At 42.2% G+C, this 16,724-nt stretch overlaps 1 protein-coding gene across 5 annotated transcripts in view; it reads left to right on the forward strand.

The window, feature by feature from the left end:
* LOC134344521 (5'-AMP-activated protein kinase subunit gamma-2-like) overlaps positions 1 to 16,724 on the forward strand; it is a 512,949-nt gene that overhangs the window by 159,422 nt on the left and 336,803 nt on the right. For 3 of the 5 annotated variants that reach the window (XM_063044464.1, XM_063044463.1, XM_063044462.1), the window contains exon 3: positions 3,274 to 3,330. The exons of the other annotated variants lie outside the window; for them this stretch is intronic. In XM_063044464.1, the coding sequence (XP_062900534.1) occupies positions 3,274 to 3,330 (57 nt within the window). The remainder of the gene's footprint in view (positions 1 to 3,273; positions 3,331 to 16,724) is intronic. 5 annotated transcript variants of the gene reach the window in all.

Here is a 16,724-nt window from a genome sequence, read left to right on the forward strand (position 1 = left end):
CTGAAGGCAGAGGGGAAGAATATGTTCCTGAAAAGTTCAGTATGTGTCTTTGTGCACTTGCACCTCCTCTTTGATAGCAGCAATGAGAAAAGAGCATGTCCTGGGTGATGGTGGTCCTTATTGAAGGATAGCACCTTTTTGAGGCCATTGCCTTTTGAAGGTGTCCTCAATACTCGGGAAGCTAGTGCCTATGATGAAGCTGGCAAAGTTCACAACTTTCTGCAGCATTTTCCGATCCTTCGTAGTGGCCCCTCAGACAGAGATGCAACCAGTTAGAATGCTGTCCACGGTACATCTATAGGAATTGGTGAGAGGTTTGGTGACATACCAAGTCTCCTTAAAATCCCAATGAAATATAGCTGCTGTTGTGCCTTCTTTGCAATTGCATCGATATGTTGGACTCAGAATAGGCCTTTAAAGATGTTGACACCCAGGAACCTGAAACTGCTCACTCTTTCCACTGTTGATTGTCAGAGAGGATGAGATGTTATTTCTGATCTGCTCTGATTGTGGTCTCCTGGTGAGGAAATCAAGAATCCAGTTGCTGAGGGAGGTACAAAGGCCCAGACTTTGGAGCTTGTTGATTAGAACTGAGGGCATGATTGTATTGGGATGCTAAACTGTAATCAATAAACAGCAGCCTGACATAGGCATTGCTATTGCTCAGGTGATCCGAAGCCAGTGGAAAACCAATTAGCTTGCATGCTCTATAGACCTATTGTAGACATAGACAAATTGCAGCAATCTCGTTGTTACACTATTTGAACAAAGAATTGTAGCTTGTTGCAAGACTCCTGCCTGACTAAGGCGTCTTTGTAAACTTCATTTAATGAAAGTAATTGCAAACAATTAAATAGCAATATAATCTTCTGGAATTAACTTGCTATTTGCTATATAATTTATTTGTGGTAGCATTACTCTTGTGTATAGTGTGTGAGTTATATCTACTGTGTTGTGCACCTTGGTCCTGAAACATTGAGTGTGTGTCTTCAGGCTCCTGTACCTCCTCCTTGATGGTAGCAATGAGAAGAGGGCATGTCCTGGGTGATGGGGGTCCTTAATGACAGGTCCTTAATAATGTGTCCTCATCTTTTGAAGGTGTCCTCAATGCTGGGGAGGCTAGTGCCCAAAATGGAGCTGGCTGAGTTTACAACTTTCTGCAGTTTTTTTCTGATCCTGTGCCGTGTCCTTCCATACCAGCCAGTGATGCAATCAACAATCATGCCACGGTCAAAGTCACTTCGATCACATTTCTTCTCCATTCCCCAGTCTGAACAACAACTGTACCTCTTGACCATGTGTGGACCTTGAGTAGAGAGAAAGTAAAGTTAGGATAGGCAAACTTTAGATATAGAGATGGGAAAGGGTCATTTTGGAATATTTTTAAAGGAAGGATGTGGGGATAATTGATGGAGCCCTAGAGTGAATTCCCTAGGAGTGACTCTCAATGGTGGAGCAGAAGGATTGACCCGCAGCAGTGGCTCAGTGTTAGACTAGGGCATGGTGTCTACAGTGAATCAGAATCAGGTTATCACTTGAGTCAGAAATAAGATTATTATCAGGTTTATAACGTCATGAAGTGTGTTGTTTTGTGGCAGCAGTACAGTACTATGCATAAAGCAATTACTATAAATTACAATATGAAATATATAAAAACGTAAGTTGTGCAAAAAGAGTGCAAAATAATGGTGTAGTTTTCATGGAGTTCATGGACTGTGCAGAAATTGGATGGGGGGTGTGCATTCAGACAGTGTGAAGAAGAGGAATGAGGCTGCTGGTATAATGACAATCATCCACTTTTAAACCACATCACCAGCTAGTAACAGCAGCCCAGACCTCAGTTTCCTGTACAAATCTGTTGATGTGAAGGAGGACAGGATTTGCACACAGACCAGACTGATTCTGCTGTAACAATCCAGCTGTTTCCTTGGGGCACTGGTACTGATCAACAACTAACTATACCCGTTCATCTTTGACTGCGCAACAAGCGTAATTCATTAAGTGCAATATGTTCTGGAACACTCTGTGGTCCTGAATCATGGCAGCATTACAGCACAGAGGAAGGTTTTCCAGTCTGTCAGCCTCTGCCTTATTTCTATTCACGGCTTGTCAGCATTACAAAGTGACTTGCTTGAGTAATTGGATAAGATTAGTGACCTTACAACTCATGTTCTCAGTATTATTTATTTATTTTTATTTGCAGCGTTTGTCTTCTTTTGCACATTGGTTGTTTGTCAAACTTAGGTGTATATTGATTCTATTCTATTTCTACATTCTACTGTAAATGCTTGCAAGAAAATGAATCTCAAGGTAGTATATGGTGACCTATAAGTATACTGATAATAAATTTACTTTGAACTCATGGTTCACCTCATTGCTGTGGATCTAAGGTCAAATTGAGAAATAGGGCAAAAGTTAAAGGGAAGAAGGAGTAAGGGTGGTCAATTTCCTTTCCTGAAGGTCACTAATAACGCAGATCAATTTTAATTTTTAGTGGCTTAATGGATGTTAGCAAAAATGTGAGCTTTTCCATTATTATTTATTAATTGAATTTAAAATCTCTAGCTCTTTTGATGGGATTTGTGCTCTCTCCATATCAATAGTCCAGACTTCTACATACTATCGAGTAACAAAACCGCTATGCGAGTGTGTCATTTTGTATCATTTTCCCATTAGTTAGACAATTTTTTTCATGAAAGACGAGCTTGCCAAGACCAGCTGAAATACTAGATGACTGAGGAATGGACTGGAGGGCTTGAGTTATCGGGAGAGAGTGGACAGGCTGGGGACTGTTATCCTTGAAATGAAGGAGGCTGAGGGGTGACCTTGGAGAATCAGAATCTATCTTTCTGTGCCTCATTAATCTGTTAAGGCAAATGTCATTTTTTGTAACTCCAAAATATAAAACTAATTGAAAGAAAATCATGGAAACCAGGAGAATGTGTCTTCGTTTTGTTTTTACTTTCAGTGAGGCACTTACTTATGACGTGGTGGGGTAATGATATATGCCATTTGTCTACTTTCACATATTACCGGAAATGAATTATGTACACAACAAAGAATGCTTAATCAAACAATCTATTTACAATGTTACTCAAATTTACTGATGTACAGTGGCATGCAAAAGTTTGGGCACCTTTGGTCAAAATTTCTGTTACTGTGAATAGCTAAGCGAGTAAAAGATGACCTGATTTCCAAAAGGCATAAAGTTAAAGATGACACATTTCTTTAATATTTTAAGCAAGAAAACTTTTTTATTTCCATCTTTTACAGTTTCAAAATAACAAAAAAGGAAAAGGTCCTGAAGCAAAAGTTTGGGCACCCTGCATGGTCAGTACTTAGTAACACCCCCTTTGGCAAGTATTACAACTTGTAAGCGCTTTCTGTAGCCAGCTAAGAGTTTGGGGGATTTTCGCCCATTCTTCCTTGCAGAAGGCTTCTAGTTCTGTGAGATTCTTGGGCCGTCTTGCATGCACTGCTCTTTTGAGGTCTATCCACAGATTTTCGATGATGTTTAGGTCGGGGGACTATGAGGGCCATGGCAAAACCTTCAGCTTGCACCTCTTGAGGTGGTCCATTGTGGATGTTGAGGTGTGTTTAGGATCATTAATCCTGTTAAAGAAGCCATCCTCTTTTCATCTTCAGCTTTTTTTACAGACGGTGTGATGTTTGCCTCCAGAATTTGCTGGTATTTAATTGAATTCATTCTTCCCTCTACCAGTGAAATGTTCCCCGTGCCACTGGGTGCAACACAAGCTCAAAGCATGATTGATTTACCCCCGTGCTTAACAGTTGGAGAGGTGTTCTTTTCATGAAATTCTGCACCCTTTTTTCTCCAAACATACCTTTGCTCATTGCGGCCAAAAAGTTCAATTTTAACTTCACCAGTCCACAGGACCTGTTTCCAAAATGCACCAGGCTTGTTTAGATGTTTCTTTGCAAACTTCTGACACTGGATTTTGTGGTGAGGATTCAGGAAAGGTTTTCTTCTGATGACTCTTCCATGAAGGTCATATTTGTGCACGTGTCGCTACACAGTAGAACAGTGCACTAGCACTCCAGAGTCTGCTAAATCTTATAGACATAGAACATAGAATAGTGCAGCACAGTACAGATCCTTTGGCCCACAATGTTGTGCCGACCCTTAAACCCTGCCTCCCATATACCTCCCCCACCTTAAATTCCTCCATATACCTGTCTAGTAGTCTCTTAAATTTCACTAGTGTATCTGCCTCCACCAATGAAGGTCTTTTGCAGTCAAACAGGGGTTTTGATTTGCCTTTCTAGCAATCCTACGAGCGGTTCTCTTGGAAAGTTTTCTTTGTCTTCCAGTCCTCAATTTGACCTCCACTGTTCCTGTTAACTGCCATTTCTTAATTACATTACGAATTGAGGAAACGGCTACCTGAAAACGCTTTGCTATCTTCTTATAACCTTCTCCTGCTTTGTGGGCATCATTTATTTTAATTTTCAGAGTGCTAGGCAGCTGCTTAGAGGAGCCCATAGCTGCTGATTGTTGGGACAAGGTTTAAGGAGTCAGGGTATTTTTAAAGCTTTGAAATTTGCGTCTCCCAGCCTTTCCTAACGATGACTGTGAACAAGTCATAGCTCTAACAAGCTAATTAAGGTCTGAGACCTTGGTAAAAGTTATCTGAGAGCTCAAATCTCTGGGGGTGCCCAAACTTCTGCATGGTGCTCCTTTCCTTTTTTTCACTCTAAAATTGTACAAAACAAAATGTTGAAAAGAATGTTTCATCTTTAACTTTATGCCTTTTGGAGATCAGTTCATCTTCTACTCACTTAACCATTCACAGTAACAGAAATTTTGACCAGGGGTGCCCAAACTTTTGCATGCCACTGTATGTACATGCTCAAGAGGAAAGGAAAGAGTAATGATAAAAAGCCAGAGAAGTCCAAAACAACACACACAGAATTCTGGAGGAACTCGGCAAGGCAGGGAGCATCTATGGAGAGGACTAAGCAGTCCAAAGTTTTGGGCCGAGACCCTTCATCAGGACTGGAAAGGAAGGGTGAAGAAGCCAGAATAAGAAGGTTGGGGGAGGCAAAAGAGTACAAGCTGGCAGGTGATAGGTGAGACCAGGTGAGGGGAAAGGTGGATGGTGGGGGGAGGGGGCATGAAGTTAGACACTTAGAGGTGATAGGTGAAAGAGGTAAAGGACTGAAGAGGGAGAGTGCATAAGTCAAAGGTTCATTTATTGTCAAAGTAAACGACTCTGAAACTCTTAAATTCTCCAGGTAGCCATGAAAGCAAGAAAGAAAAGAAAGGCAGCACCATCATTAAACCCTAAATCCCACCTCTCCACGAGAAAAAAAACAGAACAGGCATATCAACCCCCAAATCCCTCCTCCTGCACAAAAACCAAGCAAAACGGATCTGGTACATCGACCCCCAAATCCCTCCTCCTATACAAAAAAATGAACAAAACGGATCAGGCACATTGCCCCCAAATACTGCTCCCCGAACAAAAAAAAGCTGAGAAGATCGGTTGGAAAAACACAGAATATAACAACTCTAAGACTGAATAAAAGAGTGTATAGTCCAAGTCCACATCCAAAATGCAGAAAAAAACTGAGCAACACTCTCCGGGTGTAATGTCAGGCTCTCCCCTCTCCGGTACAGAGCAGCCAATCAAAAGGCAAGCAGCTGGCACTAACCCTCTGCATTTGCTTCTATGCTTCAGTCTCCCTCATCGCTTTAATTGGCAAACAATGGAAGCTTAAATCAGTAAACTGGAGCCAAACATCAGCTTGCAGCCTGCGCACTGTGACGTTCGCGCACATTGCCTCTGCCTCCCGGAATCCTCTCGGAGACTGCAGAGTGCTGGAACACCCAAACCTTCTCCAAACTTCTGCCCTCACCTTGATGTTCCAGTGTCCAAAGTGAAGTGAGAAAGACAAAATCCTTGAGTCATTTTGCTGATGGATAAGAGAGCAATTTTTTGACCAGGCCCAAAACTTGGAGGCAGTTGATATCAAACGCTAACCAAAGTATTTTACAAATAAACTTTATGGAGAAATTCAAAGAAATATTCTTTTCCACTGTTTTCCTCAAATAAGGTACCATTTTATTTATGTTTACTCATCATTTTGTTCTTTTATTTGGTTTACTTGCCACAAGTGTGTGCAACCACACACACAAAACCGAGACTGCTGTCTGATGATACACACAGGAAAAAACGTTTCTACTTTGGAGTCCATTAGCTCACAGTCATGAATTTCAGAGACTCAATAGTAGATACAGCAGAGAATTTTGGAAGAAATCCTCCTTGACGTACAATGTGAAAATATATGAGTGAGACAAGAATCAAAAGCTATAGTAGGTAAAGGGGGATAAAGAGTGATCTGGGGAGCATATAGGCCTATGGATTTGTAATCGTTTAGTTACTGGGACGATGTTTCTAGGTCAACAGTCCAGGCCTCTGGACATAAAGTTGAAATCCACCATGCCATCTGAAGGATTAATTCTATCTGAATTAAAAAGACCGTAAGACATTGGAGCAGAATTAGGCCATTTGGCCCGGCAAGAGTCTGTCAACCTCCACTTTAAATACACTCAATAACTTAGCCTTCACAGCTACCTGTGGCAACAAATACCACAAATTCACCACCATCTGGCTGAGGAAATTTCTTCTTCATTCTAAATGGACATTCCTCTATTCTGAGTTTGTGCCTTTTGTCCTCAACTCCTCCACTGTAGGAAATATCCTCTCCACATCCACTCTATCTAGGACTTTCAATATTCAATAGATGTTAATGAGATCCCCCCTGCCCCCACCCCAGTCTTCTAAATTCTGCAAGTACAGTCCCAGGGCCATCATATGATACACCTTTCAATTCCGGAATCATTTTCATGAACCTCCTTTGAACCTTCTCCAATATCAGCACATCCTTTCTTAGATATGGTGCCCAAAACTGCTCACAATACTCCAGGTGAGGCCTGGCCAATGCCTTATAAAGCCTCAGCATTACATCCTTGTTTTCATACTCTAGAAGCTTGTGTCAAAAATGTTTCAATGAAGTAAGCATCACTGTAAACATACAAAAAATGTGGAGGAACTCAGCAGGACAGGCAGCATCTCCAGAGGGAAATGGACAGTCGACGTCTCAGGTCGAGGCCCTTTGTCAGCACTGGAAGATTGTACCACTCTGGCTCTGGCCGTATCTAGACCAAGACCTCCAATGCTGTTAGGTCTTCCTGCTTCTCTTCTAGCTCCACCTCTTCCCACCCACCCTGGTCTCCTCACTCATCTCTGTAAACATGCCACCTTGCTTTGTCTGAGACTTATAAGACTACCAACGGAGTTGACTGATAACTGCCTCAATTGGAGATGCATTTGCTGTCAAATATCCTACTATCTGATTGAACTTAAAAAGAAACAGATGTCCTGGTCAGACATTATTGTGGTTTCAGATTCATCAACATCCCTGACTGTTCATTGTCCTCTACAGTAGCCTACCAAATAACAGAGTTCAGGGGATGATTAACGCCGGACAACAGGTTCAACCCTTGCTGATGATGTTCACGTCCCATAACCAAGTGAACAAAAAGTAGAATAAATAAAATGGCCTCTTGTTTGCAATTCTGATTGTAGTGATGTTGTACTCCATGATCTATAGACCCAGACCAGGTCCATGGATAGAACTCACTCAAACTCATCTCACATGCATACCACAGCAAGTCTCAGAAGGAAAGAGATTTCAAATCCATCATAGTGTGAGCATGAAGGAGAGGCACACTATGGTTGAAAAGTGGAAAAGATTATGAGGTGGATAAGTTGAGGAGAGGTGACCTTGAACAAAGTTGTTGGGTTTGTGGAGAGTTTATAGGGACTGAACACAGTGACCCTGCAAGAGACATGGAGGCACTAATGTTGAGATGCCTAACAGGAGAAAGTGAGAGAGAGACCGTTACATGCAGGCAACCTTCCTCCGGCAGCAACAAGCAAAAGGCTGGGAGATGCCTTCCACACTTATTAATCTTCCTTGGTGCTTTAATTGGTGGATTTGGTGAGAAATGGAATCGATCATGGGCTCTGGCCCTGTCTCGAGGCTGCACACTTTGCTTGAAGCCTCTTGGTGCCCTCTCAGAGACAGCAAATCACCAAATTGTTCAATCTGCCGGAAAACACACCACCAAAATGTAGACCACAGACTTCAACACTAGCAGAACCACATTCGAAACAAGTGAAAGTAGTTTTGTGAACTGTTGGGAGGATGTTGCACTTGGCCCTGTTGCTTGCTGGTGCTATCCTCTTCCGGAATACCTCTTCTGCAACAAATAGAAGCAGCAGTTGACCATTAGACCATAAGACCTGGGAAAAGAATTAGATTATTTGGCCCATTGAGTCTGCACCACCATTTCATGTGGCTGTTTTATTGTCCCTCTCAACCCCATTCTCCCCATAACCTTTCACACCTTGAAGGAGGTTTGTTAAAGGTAGGGAAAAACCTTTGAAAGTTGTGGGGAATTGAGGGTTATAGGGAACTGGTACAGAAGAGGAATTGAGGCCTGGGACAGATGAAGCATACAAAAAACTGATAATAACAAAATATATTAAAAAAACAATTCTGCATTCCCAGGACATGTTTGATATATAAGTGAAATAAATGTTGTAGTTCCAGGATACTTGTAGAGCATGGCTTCCCAAACTTTTTTATGCCATGGACCCCTGCCATTAATTGAGGAGTCTGTGGACCCAGGTTGGGAACCCCTGTGTAGAGTTATTTTATTTTCCTGATGCTGTTCAAAGATAATTATGGTCATTGCTTTGAATAAGTGCATAGAAGTCTCTGGTTGTCTGACCCAACGGATGTTCTTGCATCAATGCTATGTTTAAATTTTCGAGCTTCCCACTCAATTCCGCAGTGGGGTGACTTTTTGCCAGAAGAACTGCAGTGGTTCAAGCTCAGCTTTGAACTGCATTCAGCTCAATGCCACCCCAACCTTCTCAAGAAAATTATATATTCCTTACCAGAGCTCTCAAATCCCAGAGATGAATACTTTTGTTTTGAAAGGTGATTAAATGGCAGCATCTCTAATAATCCATTTGCCACCAAGATTATATGCTTGGGTCTTTGGAACAGGTCTGAATTCATTACCTTCTGACTTGCTGGTGAGAATTGTGAAAATGGAGCCAAGCTGGGATTTGATTATAATGCATGATTGGATTGCTTTTTAAGTAAGGTCACTCTACCACACTTTTACTATAGTCATTAGCTCTAATCTGCATTTATTGGTTTAAGGTCACTCTACCACACTTTTACTATAGTCATTAGCTCTAATCTGCATTTATTGGTTTAAGGCTCAGAGTTTAACTTTTTAATTTGCTCTTGCACATTTAAGAAGGAATCAAAGGTTCACCCTTATGCAATTTCTGTAATTGAAATTCATTAAGACAAAGCTTAGAGTCATAGTGCATTGAAACAGCCTCTTCAGCCCAACTGGTCTATGCCAGTAAACCATAAAAAATAGGAGCAGAATTAGACCATTCAGCCCATCAAGACTGTTCCACCATTCCATCATTGCTGTTTTATTGTCCCTGTCAACACCATTCTGCCTGGCCTGCTGCGTTCACCAGCAGCTTTAATGTGTGTTGCTTGAATTTCCAGCATCTGCAGAATTCCTGTTGTTAACACCATTCTGCTGCCTTTTTCCTGTAAATTTTGACATCCTGACTAAACAAGAACCTATCAACCTCTGTTTTAGATATACTCAGTGACCTGGCCTTCTGTGGCAATGAATGCCACAGATTCACCACATCATCTCCTCATCTCTGTTCTAAAGGAATGTCCTTGTATTCTGAGGCTGTTTCTGAAAAGTCCAACTGCCCGTAAGTCAGTATCCTGGCAAAAACTACATCATGAAGACAAAAGAGCACTCCAAGCAACTCCATGAAAAGGTTATTGAAAAGCACAAGTCAAGATATGAATGCAAGAAAATTTCCAAGTTACTGAATATCCCTTGGAGTGCAGTTAAGTCAACCATCAAGCAATGAAAAGAATATGGCACAGCTGTAATTATTCCTAGAGCAGGCCGTCCTCAAAAGCTGAGTGACCGTGCAAGAAAGGGACTAGTGAGGGAGGCCATCAAGAGACCTATGACAACTCTGGAGGAGTTACAAGCTTCAGTGGCTGAGATGGGGGAGACATTAACTGTTGCCCAGGTGCTTCACCAGTAGCAGCTTTATGGGAGAGTGGTAAAGAGAAATCCACTGTTGAAAAAACACACATGAAATCTTGGCTAGAGTTTGCCAGAAGGCTCTGAAGTCAGCTGGAAGAAGGTTCTATGGTCTGATGAAACCAAAATTTTGAGCTCTTTGGTCATCAGACTAACTGCTATGTTTGGCATAAGCCAAACACTGCACATCATCAAAAACATACCATCCCTACCGTGAAGCATGGTGGTGGCTATATCATGCTGAAGAGGTGCTTTACTGCAGTAGGCCCTGGAAGGCTTCTGAAGGTAGAGGGTAAAATGAATGCAGCAAAATGCAGGGAAATCCTGATGCAGTTTGCAAGAGAACTGCGACTTGGGGGAAGATTTGTTATTCAGCAAGATAATAACCCCAAGCTATACAGGAATGGCTTAAAAACAACAAATATCCTGGAGTGGCCAATTAAGAGTCCAGACCTCAATCCAATTGAGAATTTGTGGCTGGACTTGACTAATGATAAAATAAGTCAAAGTCAGGATGGTTTCTGTGAAGGGAAATCTTGCCTGACAAATCTGCTAGAGTTCTTCAAGGAAGTAACAAGCAGGGTGGACAAAGGAGAGGCACTGGATGTTATTTAGTTAATTTTTCAGAAGGCATTTGATAAGGTGCCTCACATGAGGTTGCTTAATAAGATAAAATCCTATAATGTTTCAGGAAAGATACTGGCATGGATAGTGGAATGGCTGACAGGCAGGAGGCAGCGAGTGTGGATAAAAGGGGCCTTTTCTGGTTGACTGCCAGTGACTAGTGGTGTTCTTCAGGGGTCAGTATTGGGACCGCTACTTTTCACATTGTTTGTCAATAATTTAGATAATGGAATTGTTGGCTTTGTGGCAGAGTTTGCAGATGACACAAAGAAAAATGGAGGGGTAGGTAGTGCTGAGGAAGCAATGCAATTGCAGCAGGACTTAGACAAATTGGAAGAATGGGCAAAAAGGTGGCAGATGGAACACAAGTGTTGGGATATGTATGATATTGCATTTTTGTAAAAGGAGCAATAGTTCAGACTATTATCTAATTGGGGAGAAAATTCAAATGTCAAAGGTGCAAGGGGATTTAGGAGTCCTTGTGGAAGACTCCCAGAAGGTTAATTTACAGGTTGAGTCTGTGGTAAAGAATGCAAATGCAATGCTGGCATTTATTTCAAGGGGAATAGAATATAAAAACAAGGAGATAGTGCTGAAGCTTTATAAGATACTAGTCAGGCCGCACTTGGGGTGTTATCAACAGTTTTGTGCCCCCTATCTCAGAAAAGATGTGCTGTCATAATAGTCCAGAGGAGGTTCACAAAGATGATTCTGTGATTGAAGGGCTAACATATGAGGAGCGTTTGGCATCTTTGGGCCTGTACTCACTGGAATTTAGAAGAACGTGTGGGGATCTCATTGAAACCTACCCAATGTTGAAAGGATTAGATAAGGTGAATGTGGAGAGGATGTTTCCTCTGGTGGGGGTATCCAGAACTAGAAGGCACAGCCTCGAAATTGAGGGGCGACCTTTCAGAACAGAAGTAAGGAGGAACTTTTTAGCCGAAGAGTGGTGAATCTGTGGAATGCTCTGCTACAGCCTGTGGTGGAGGCTCTGCTACAGCCTGTCTGTGGATATATTTAAAGCTGAAGTTGATAGCTTCGTGATTGGTCGGAACATCAAGGGATATGGTGAGAGGGCAGGTGTATGGGGTTGAATGAGATCCGGGATCAGCCATGATGTATGGTGGAGCAGACTCGATGAGCTGAATGGCCTAATTCTGACCCTATATCTTATGGTTTTATGGCCCTGAATAATCAAGAATCTGCTTTAAATATACCAAGTGACTTGGCCTGCACAGCTTGTCTGTGGCAATGAATTCCTCAGATTCACCACTCTTTGGCTAAAAAGTTAATAAATTCTTCATCGCTATTTTAAAGGGATATTCTTGTATTCTGAAGCTGTGCCCTCTGGTCATAGACTCCTGCACTATTAGAAACATCCTCTCCACTTTCACTCTATCTAGGCCTTTCAATATTCAATACGTTTCACTGAGATTCCACAACCCCCACCCCCCATATTCTTCCAAACTCCTGTGAGTACAGACCCAGAGCCATCAATCGCTTCTCATACGTTAACCCTTTCATTCCTGGGATAATTCTTGTGAATCTCCTCCGGACCATAAGGAAAGCCCTTGTGACATTTACATAGCAACGCGAGTTTCAGTGTGTTTCAAATTGAATCGGTGTTGCCTATAAATAGTGGGTATCAGCTAGACGGACCAAACAACCACCTATAATGTGGCTTCAGTCTATGATCTACTATGCTTTTTATTTTTTGAGTTTGCTTTCTATTCAAAGCAACCTCCGTTGAAGGGGATATTCAGCCTTAATGCAGTGTGACCTTCACCCTTTGCAGCGCGCTGTCAACAATTCATTCTTTAAATGATGATTGTTGGACATCAATTAGGATTTTCCATTTCACCTGAAGAATTCCATTCTGCCTCCACAGTATTTAATTTTAATCATACCCCGAGATGTGGGTGTCAATGCCAAGGGCAGTACATTATGGTTACATCTGAAGGCTCCAGAGAAGATGGGGGTGGATGGTGGGCTGTAATCTTGGACTGCTGTTGTTATTTCACTACTGGATAGAGATTTCAGGATTCAGAAAGTTAAGTTTAAGGACTCGCCAGGAGAGGGTGGCGTGTAATTTGGAAAGAAAATGTTGTTGCTCATGGGGATCCTATGAACCTGCTATGTTGTGTATTTAATAGTTAAGTAATATTTGAGTGATCTTGTACATATGTTGATTGATTAAGCATATTTGTTCGTTTCAATAATTCATTATGGGTTATATGTATAAATATGTGAATTGAAGACATCATCACGGTACCACATGATACACGTGTGCCTCGCTTAAAGTAAACTCAAAGTTAGACCTGCATTTTCCGTTACCGATTCTTCCTTTGAATGAGTTTAATGTTTGAAGTTACAAAACATAACCTGTTACCTTTCTCCTCCTTGGTGGTTTGGGAGGTGTTAACAGAATAGCTGGAAGAATCAGTGCAAAACTACAGGGTGTGTTGATGTCGTAGACCAGGCATGGTCAGAGTTATCCAATCATGTGGCAGCAATTCAGTGTATAAAGCATGCAGACTTGGTCAAGAGGTTCATTTGTTGTTCAGACCAAACATCAGAATGTGGAAGAAATGTGATCTAAGTGACTTTGACCATGGTGCCAGACATGGTGGTTTGTGTTTTCAAAAACTGCTGATCTCCTAGGATTTTCATGCACAACAGTCTCTAGAGTTTACAGAGAATGGTGGAAAAAGCAAAAAAAAAACATCCAGTGGGTTTTAGACTGCCCTACTCTGGACTATGACCCCTCAAACTTCTATAAACCTCCACAAGGTAACACCTCAATCTCCTTATCTGCATTAAAATATTCTATCTAGACAATCCAGCCTCTTCTTAAAACTAAAGTCTATCTGTTATGTTTTGTAACTTCAAAACATTAAACTATTCAAATAAAGATGGAGTCTAAAATATGGGTGTAACTTTGTCTTTTACTTTTAAGTGAGGCGTGCACATATCATGTAGTGTGATGATATATGCATGCAATGTATTTTACATATAACCCATAATTATTTAAACAAACAAGAATGTTTAATCAAACAATATATATACAAAATTACTCAAATATAACTGAAATATTAAGTACACTATACTTCCCATTCCCAGTGACATCTTGTAAATTTTTTTCTGCAGCCTTTCCAGTTTAATGACTTTGTTCCTTTAGCTGGATGACCAGAAATGCTTACAGTACTCCAATTCTGACTTCACTGTCTTTTACATTTGCAATGTGATAACCCATCTACTGTCTTCAGTGCTGTGACTGAAGAAGGGAAATGTGTCAGATGCCTTCTTCCCCATCCTGTCTACTATGTTCAGAGTGATGGATGTGGTAAATGAAGTGAGCTGCTTTGACGTGACGTACTGAGTCTATCAATGCTGTTGAGGTGTATTCGCCCAGGCGAGTGGAGAATCCTGGAAATGCTTTATAGAGTTGGGAGTTGAGTTGGTCACTGCAGAATAAACAGTCTCTGACCTACTCTTGTAGACGCAGTATTTATTTGGCAGTTTCAGACAAGGTTCTGCTCGATAGTGACTTGGAGATGATTAGTGTTGGAAAGATTAGCCACGATCATGTTGAATTGTGGACCAGACTTGAAGGGCTGAATGGCCTTTTCTACAATTTCATAATGATAATGCCATTTACAGTATATCAAGAATTTCTGATGGTCATTGTGTGGCAATTGAATGGGGCAAATGCTGCTTGCAACATTCAGTCATGGGTTGATTAAGTAGCCTGGAATTTGCAGCATACCTGCGTTGTCCACTGAATACCGGAGTGATGGAGTGAACACAGAAAGGATGTTTCCTATAGTGTGGGAGTCTAGGACAAGAGGACACAGCCTCAGAATACAGAACAGAGATGAGGAGGAATTTCTTTAGTCAGAGGGTGGTGAACTTGAGGAATTTGTTGCTGCAGGCAGCTGTGGAGGCTGAGTCATTGGGTAAACTTAAAGTGGAGGTTGATAGGTTCCTGATTAGTTAGGGCATCAAAGGTTACGGGGAAAAGACAGGAGAATAGGGTTGATCAGGATAATAAATCAGCCATGATCAACTGACTAGCAGAGAAGACTTGATGGGCCAAATGGCCTAATTCTGCTCCTTTGTGTTACGTCCTCAGTAAACATCTGCACATGGTGACAGGAATGCTATTGATGAAGCAGCTGGAGATGTTTGGACCTGAGGAATTCCTGTGGGCAAATGGGACCAGCTCCCTGACCAATGCAGTGGGCATGAATGAGTTGGACTGAAGGGTCTGTTTACATACCATGTGCCATAACAAGCTTGCAGAATATGCTGCACGCATACATTCACACAGATGTAAGATCTATAAAGTCTCTGTTCTTTGTTTGACTGATCATTTTATTTCAATCTTGTTTGTTTTCTTTGCTCAAATAAAGAGTGCTATTGTGTACTAAACTGACCTGGTACTATTTGCGGCTGCTCAGAAGAAAGTGACAGAGACCAATCCATTGCATAAGCCACTGCCAATCCCACAGCTAAACAGACTTAATTCCACAGCAGCAACCAGAAGGCAAACTCTATGGGGCGGAAGAACTTCCCAAGTCCTTGAATCTCATGTCCAACCCCACCCATCACCACAACCCGACAACTCCTTTGTGCTATGAGAGCTTTCAGAAAAGCAATGAACAAAAAAAGGCAACCTTCTAGTGAAAAGAGAGAGGATTTCAGAGGACCAGCCATGCTCTCTTATCGCTGTTGCCATCAGGAGAAGGTACAGAAATGCTAAGTCCCACACCACCAGGTTTAGGAACAGTTATTATTCTTCAGCCATCAGGCTCCTGAACCATCGTGGATAACCTCACTCGCTTCAGCACCGAACTGTTTCCACAACATATGGACTCACCTTCAACGACTCTACAACTCTTGTTCTCAGTACTTTTTTGTGTATTTACACAGTTAGTCTTCCTTTGCACATTGGTTGTTTGTCAGTCTTTGTATGTAGTTCTTCATTGATTCTATTGCAGTTCTTTATTCTACTATGAATGCCTGCAAGAAAGTGAATCTCAGGGTAGAGTGTGTTGACATTCACTTACAGTACTGTGCAAAAGCCTTAGGCACATATGTATAGCTAGGGTGCCTCAGACTTCTGCCCAGTACCGTGCTTATCAGCGTGGAGCAGAGAATGAGTTTGTATTATGGACGTAGGATGTTGGGAAAGGTGAGAGTGGAGTGCCATGGGAAGGATGCGGAATAGATTGCCGAGAAGGAGTGTCGGGGGGTTGGGGTGGTGGGCCCAGATTCACCCACCCCTGAGACACTAGGCAAGGTCATTTGATTCCAGATAATTAGTTTATTGATCATTACAGGATATCTCTCTGGTGCTTCCCTCTCCCTTCCCCTTTTCCCAACTATGATTCCCCTCTCCCTGCCCCCTTCCCACTCTCAGTCCACAATGGAGACCAATATCTGATTGGAGGAGAAGATGGCGGTGCGACACAGTGCGCGCGGCCTCTCCGGTGAATGATATCTGTAATCTGTCAAGTAGAGTACCATGCACAATTCTGATTTGATGGAGATGGACATGAGAGTACAGAGGAACATCTGGGGAAACTTCTGAAATGCCTGCTAAATGCCCGCTTCGCTACTGCCACTACTGTGTGGTAACCGGAATCTTTGGAGCAGAAGGCCCTGAATCTTCGGCTTTGCTTGTTTCGGTGGCCGAGGCTAGGTCGAAGGTGCTCGGCAGAGGGTGGCGTTCCGGAGGCTGTATCGGAGGGGCTGGTCAGAGGCTTGAAGTTTTCGGATGGACGTACTGGGTGTCGGCTACTTCCAATGGATCGGCAGTTGTCGGTGCCTGGAGGTTTATGGCAGGGAGTTCCTCCCTTTTGCCACCTGCTATCGGGGATTCAGGAGTGGATCGGGA

The sequence above is a fragment of the Mobula hypostoma genome, chromosome 3, assembly GCF_963921235.1.
Source record: "Mobula hypostoma chromosome 3, sMobHyp1.1, whole genome shotgun sequence".
NCBI lineage: Eukaryota > Metazoa > Chordata > Chondrichthyes > Myliobatiformes > Myliobatidae > Mobula > Mobula hypostoma.